The 6,907-nt window shown below is 37.8% G+C and overlaps 1 protein-coding gene across 1 annotated transcript; it reads right to left on the reverse strand.

Moving 5' to 3' along the window:
* Positions 1–613: 613 nt before the first annotated feature.
* sft2d2a (SFT2 domain containing 2a) lies at positions 614–6,138 on the reverse strand. The gene is made up of 8 exons (XM_036141528.1): positions 5,623–6,138; positions 5,444–5,533; positions 4,728–4,813; positions 4,448–4,529; positions 3,749–3,784; positions 1,077–1,135; positions 959–988; positions 614–868 (listed from the first exon to the last, which is right to left on the reverse strand). Exons 1-8 carry the CDS (start codon positions 5,686–5,688, stop codon positions 829–831), a joined length of 489 nt encoding a protein of 162 aa, XP_035997421.1. The 5' UTR covers positions 5,689–6,138; the 3' UTR covers positions 614–828.
* Between the last annotated feature and the right edge of the window lie 769 nt (positions 6,139–6,907).

Consider the following 6,907-nt stretch of genomic DNA (forward strand, 5'->3'; position numbering starts at 1 on the left):
TAATTATAAGACCATCATTTTAATTAAATCAACCCCTCCCATAAGTGAAATTGGTAGAGATTTCCATCTGACAAGATCATTTTCTTTCTTCTTTAAAAGCAGGATCTGGTTAAGTTTTGTAAAATCCGCCAATTTAGTCGACACAGTAATATTTAATACTCCCTGGCATTAGTTGTAAATCGAGGTGTTCTGTAAAGAGCAGTTAATTGGCAGTACTTCTTCTGAGGTGTGGGAATGCTGGAGGTAAAGTAATAAATCATCTGCATTAAGACTAATTTTATGTTCTATTTTTCTGCCCTTTATGCCTTTAATATTTTTAGTTTGTCTGATTGCTGCTGCTAGTGGTTAAAAAAACATAGCAAACAGTGAGATGGAAACATGTTCATCTCTGACTAGGACACAGAACCCGTCTCCTTCCACTTCCCAGTGGTGTTTATACTCGTGCAGATTTGTTTGAATGGATCAGCCTGGCACCTTCAGATACCTTGAAACTGTACCGAAGAATAAACCAGACTTGTGGAGCTCCATGATTCTCCTCCTGCGACTTTACCTGTTCTCAGCTGTCGCAGTGCTAATGTGCTCTCTGAGATCAAAATAAGCCTGCAATAGTTTATGAAAGTTTTAATGTATTTATTTTTTACAGATATTTACACATAATACAATTAAAGGCAAAGTTATTAAAATTTACTTAAAAAAAGTATTAATAGATTCAGTGAAAAATCAGCTGGATTGATAGAGCAGGACGTTTTGTGCAATTTCATCCAGAACCCCCATCCCGATCTGTAAATTTCTTCATTTAGCCTTTATCCTTTGCTCTAAACACTGGGGTCACTTCACGCAGATAGACACAGCTTTCAAGATCGCCTCCCTGGAAAGTAATACATATGAAACAGTTAAAACAATTTCATGCTGAAGTTTTATAAAGATTATTTGATTAATAAAGGCTGAGCTGACCAACCTGACACAGGGGATGTATGACAGACTGTACCTGCAAACAAAACATAATTCCCGTTACAAAGGTATTCGGATTTCACACAGAAACCAATCAGCTGTAAAGATGGAGATTAAGAACTCACCAGGAAAAGGACAAGACCTGCAAAATGCAAAATAATAAAGCAAGTCCAAAGTTCTTCCACTGAAAGAAAAGAAAAAACAAAACAAAAAAAACAGAATTATTCTAAGTGACTGCAGCAGATATCAATAACACTGTTTATGAACAATGTTAAAAGTAATTATGCAGTTTTAGACTGAAGCTTAGATGAACTTAAAGGTCGTGAAAATGTTAATAATTTGGTGCTTTAAGGAGGAGTAACAGTTTGTTCAAACTGATTTTGATAATTCAAAAAAACAAAGACAAAAACCAAAAATTGAGTGCACGTTTAACGACGATTATTATTTTTTCTTGACACAGAGGCTAAAATATATAAATGCATTCAACTAAATCTTTAAATATAGTGGTGCTTATGGTTCTAGAGTGCCTTTTGACATGACAAAACAAAGCCTAACATATTAGTTGTCATGATTGAAGGAAAGGCAAGTTTATTTATATGGCTCTTTTCAGTAACAAGACAATTAAATAATTGAAAGTAGCTGATGGTTTCTCTTTATCAGCACAAAGAAGATTTGTTTGATACCCCCTGCTGGTCACCCTGCAGTCAGAGTAATGGGAAAATCCAAGAAAATGAGAGAAGACACTCAGAATTATAGATTCAAACACATTATCAGAGAGTTCTGACTGAAATTTGAGCCTACATGAACATGACCAAGCCAAAGGCATTTGGGAAAAAGAATTATGCTCAGACAAGACAAAGATTGAGCATTTTGGCTGAATGTCTGAAGGGCACAGTTTCACTGGCCTGCCCGTTTTTTGCCCACCCAACTCGGCTTCTCCTGCTCAGACTAACTTTTCCAGGTTTAGTGATTCTACCAGCCTAGGAAGACCTGGAAGAGGGAAACGGCTCCTGGACTTAGCTTTAGCCCCGTCCCACACCGTTTGACATTTTAAAGAAATCTACGAGAAATGGTAAATCACAAAAAAATGCATAATTTTAAATAAAACATAAATAAAAGAAAAAATACTATAATGTTTCTGTAAGTGTCTATGCCAGACTGTCTTGGACATTGTTAAGGATCAATTCACCAGCAGAAATATCTAATAATAATAAAATAAGGCAGGGCCCCTCTGCTATCTGCTTTGAAACTGTGTGTTGAGAAAGAAAAGCAGAAGCAGCAAAGCAGAGCCATTTAGCTTGCAAACGTTGGGCTTCCTGCCGAGAGAACTTTCAGGGTTTTCCCCGGTGTTCGAGCTCTGTGTAGCGGCCACAAATGCCAAACCACACCGCTGCTCTCTCCGGCTGTTTTCATCCACGGAGTTCCATTTAATATCTTTATATGAGATTTTTTTGCCTCAGCCATGGTGGGGATGAGGAAAACACGTTAATAAAAAAGACTTAACCACAGTGAAATTATTTTTATAGGTTTGATTTTGGGATTTATTCCCTGGCTGTCCCAGGGGAGCGGAGGGAGCATCAGACGTTTCCCCAGTTCGAGCTTCTCTAGAGTGGCCAGCGCTCCCGAAGGAAACCGCTGCCTCACCTGCCGGAATTAAATTTTTGAGCGTTATTTTAGATCTTTTGTCTCAGCCATAGCGGGAGCGTGGAAAACACGTTAATAGCTTATAAGATTCTTAACCGCAGTGATATTTTTATCGTATTTATTTTGTGCTTACTACCAGGCAGGTGGCTGCTCTGTCATCAGAGGGAGGGTAAGGCTTGACCAAGCTCGAAAGTCTGCCAAAGTAACACTGCTCCCCCCGGGTGTTCTGAGTTGTATTATAGGAAGACGGGCTGGCAGCAGAGAAAGGCAGAAAGCCGCTGCCTTGTACCGCAAGAGGTGGATGGATGACTCCTCAGAGATAAAAACCTAACAGCTTTCAGTGTAAAATGAGAGAAAGCCTCAATGAATCCACAGATCTGATACAGTGCAGCAGGGTATAGAAAGCTGAAGTGTCTCTTTTTCTGTTTTTTTTTCCTTCAGATGTGATTTATGATTTGAAAATAATAAAATTATATTTCTGTTTGACCCACTCTGTTGATAGTGGGCCTTAATATTAATGTTGTTGCTCTTCAGTGTTTCGGACTTCCTCAGAGAAAACCTTCTGATTTTTCCTCGCCTCACGGCCAATCACTGAAGAGCAGTGTGTTCACTCAAAACTTCTCTTGAGTTAGCGCAGTTTGGTCAGCAGAGCTGAAGTAACTCAGGCTGGCCCTGAAAAAACCTGCTAGTGGTTGTGATGCATCGCAAAGAGAAGATAGAATGATGAAGAACTAGGGCTACCTCTAAATCCAACACACTCTTTCAAACCAAGACCTATACAGTATAACCTTGGACACAGCTGGCGTTAGAGGTGGTCTAGATCTATACAAGTCCATCAGTTTAGAGAAAATCATTAAAAAAAGAAATTGTGCACCCAATGCTTGCTCCACCCTGAAAAAAAAAACGCAGCTGAGATGAATAATTCAAAGCCCATGCTGAATGGTATTCATCACTGTGACAAGTGTATGTAAACTTTTGATAGGAAATGTGCTTGTTGCGAACGCTGGAGATAGGCACCAGCAACCCCCGTGACCCCATGAGGGATTAAGGGGGTCAGAAAATCGATGGATAGATGGATGGATGGATGGATGGATGGATGGATGGATGGATGGATGGATGGATGGATGTGCTTGTTGCTTCAAAATTCACTCACCCAAAAAGCTGCGCACAGAGTTAGAACCAGGCAAGTCTGGGGAAAGACAATAATGATGACAATAAGTCCATGTCTGCTTTGTCGTTTGTCCATTAAAAGTTTTTAGTCCCTACAATTTTTATTCCCTAAAATACAGACATGTGTTTACACTGATGCATTTTTTTAAGTTGTCTGTTGTGTTTTGTTAAACATTTTAGTGCATATGGACATTTTCTAGTGCACAGATTTGACTTTAATACAACAAAGTCTAATTTTTTGCTACAACTGGGCTTAAAAAAGCTGATTTATTTATTTATAGAAGATCTGGTGAGAAACCAAACCAAAATCTAATTTCAAATCAAAGTTGAGCCTAATTTCAATTTATTTTAGGTCATTTTACTATGAAACAGTTTGCATCAAATCAGATTAGTTCAGGGGTCTGCCACATGAATCTCCAGAGCCACAAGGGGCTACTAACTTTAACCAAAAGAAAAAACAAAGTAAAAGAGTACAAAGAATAATGTTTTTAATTATAACGTTTTAAAAGAAGACTAAATGTTTTAGCAATTTATTCTGTGCATTTCCAGGCAACAGATTAAAATCAAGAGTGCATATCATTAGGTGGCAATCTATTTGTATTTTTAGGTCATTTTCAAAAAAATAAATAAATGGAACAGTTCATTGAAGAAATGTATTCTGTAAATCTGTATACTCTCTTACAAGCATGATTGTGGTGGCCAGTGCTCTTGTCTTGTCACACATCCTCTTGAGCTGCTTCATTGGGCCCATCAGAAACATTGTACTGTTGTACAAAATTAAGAAAACACATTCAAATAATAGCTTTAAAATTCAGCTCAGTAAACAGCCTGTTTAGAAATGGAAAAAAATGGAAAAGCTTTCATGAAAAAAAGGGCCTGTACTTGTATAGCACTTTATCAACAGAAAAGGAAAATTAAGCCATCACCAGGGCTGTTTTTTGTTCCGTGTTTATGATTCTTACCTACAAAGAGCACAAACGTTTCCAAATGTGTAGAAGACGATGAAGAGAGTGAGACCAACCTTGGGCAGAAACAGCATACAGACTCCCTACGAGACACACAGGGTAGCTGGGTAGTATTTTAATATAAACACACTATGCATGTAGTTTAAGCTGCAAGACATATATGCAAGAATAAGCAATTTAATTAAGGTTTGTGTTAGAAATAAAATATAATAGAAAAAAAACAGTAAACTGATTAATGTTTCTATAATTAAAATTTTTTATTTTATTTATTCACACCATATATAAGATATTATATAAATATACCAATCCACATGCGTCAGGGCATTGTAAAATAATTACCTATGGAGCATTAATCAGACCCTAACCCTGACTGGTTAACACAATCACTTCTAACCAATCATGCCGAAAAGAGCAAATGTAGATATTTTGTATTAACATCATATTTCATTTGTTATATATTTCATAACTATATGTTTGCATTTATATTTTTAACGACGTTTAAGACACAATTTGTGCTTCATTTTCTTCACTGAATAGTGTCACAGCTGGCTTGCCAAAGCTCATGCGTTAAAGTGAAATGTAGATGCACCACATCTTCCACATTCCTCCGAGCCAGTATAACAAGTAAGGCCACATCAGCGCTGCCTTAACCTTCCTTAAAGAGCAGCGAAACAATCTGTGGGTAAAATGGTCACACACCAGAATATAATTACCAAAACAGTGCACGCAGCCCCCACCACGAAACAGGCGATGAACCCTTTGATGCGCGTCCCCCAGCCTAAAGTGGAGGCTTCGTTCACAGACTGCGGCAAGAACAGTCGAGATAGTTATCAGAAACTCGACCAGTGAAATTGTTGTTGCGGTAGTGAAAGCTACAAATACTTAGTTTTACCTGTAAAATGTTGCGGTCGTCTCGTCGCGACTCTTCGCCGCTCAGAACCGATTTTAATTTATCCATAGCCGAAATATCCTTCAAACGTCAAGTGGCAAAAGAAGACGTCTCGCAGTTTCCTGGACAGAGGGAAACTTTGCCGGGTTTCCTCAACACAGAGTGGATGGACGACAACGTCACATTGCTGCCGACAATCAGCCGGAGGAGCCGCCAGAGCCTCACCTGGACAGGTGTGATTCATGTCAGTCACACCTGGGAGCGGCAGCAAAGAGCTCTCACTTCGATTAGTTTTCTTCCCCCCAAGCATTAACGCCGTGGCTCGTGACCAAGCAATATTCGTTTAGGTTCTGGGATTAAATAATTTAGATATCACGGATTGTTTGATACCAAAAACCTACAAAGAGTTTTCCAAACTTAACTCCATATTATTAGCCTACTTACCTTGAAGTTATATATAATTGCAACAGTAAATTTTTTCAGTCTGTGTGGTACAAACTAGCATTCTTCTTCAATAATATACCACACCTGTCTGACACCTCCCTGCATCATATATGACTTTTAAAATTTACCGATAACCTGGCATCAATGTTTCAAAGATAGCAGGTAATCTCGGTCACACATTTTTAGGACTGAGTGGTTGGTCTTTTTATGCCATATCTTTGCTATCAGCCAGTGAAAGCGCAGGAGAAAAGTGTTGAACTCACTTATATAATATTAGATTTATCATATTGTATTATATAATAGTCTATTATATTTATATGATTAATTATGACAAGAAGTTTATTTATAGGCAGATGCAAAATAATTTTTTTTATATTATTTAAATATGTATATTTCCCTCTCTAACATTAAATCTAGTTACTGTTTTAGGTCAGTTTGGTTCAGATGACCAAAATTATGTGTATTTGTTAGCTAACAGAATAAGGAAAGAGATGGATGTGGGTTAGGGAGTGGTACTCGGGAGTGGGTGTTAGTTTACTTTAACGGCTTTGAGCAGAAGACGTAATAATACTCTTTAAAAACAAACAAAAAATTAAATTTACAAATGTGAAGGACACAAGACATGTATTAATATAAATTCTTAAAAATCCATAATATTACTTATTCAGACCAGAGGGGAGGGGGGGGGGGGAAAATATCCCCCCCAGGGATAAAACATGAATGACCAGAGAAAATTCCCTCAATATTTTAGAATGATGTTACTGATGCTCTCGTCTTTTTGTAACATGCATTAGTCTTTCCTGCTCCAAAAAAATCCTACAACATGAAGATGTTGTAGGATTGA

Source organism: Fundulus heteroclitus, chromosome 9 (assembly GCF_011125445.2).
Source record: "Fundulus heteroclitus isolate FHET01 chromosome 9, MU-UCD_Fhet_4.1, whole genome shotgun sequence".
Taxonomy (NCBI): domain Eukaryota; kingdom Metazoa; phylum Chordata; class Actinopteri; order Cyprinodontiformes; family Fundulidae; genus Fundulus; species Fundulus heteroclitus.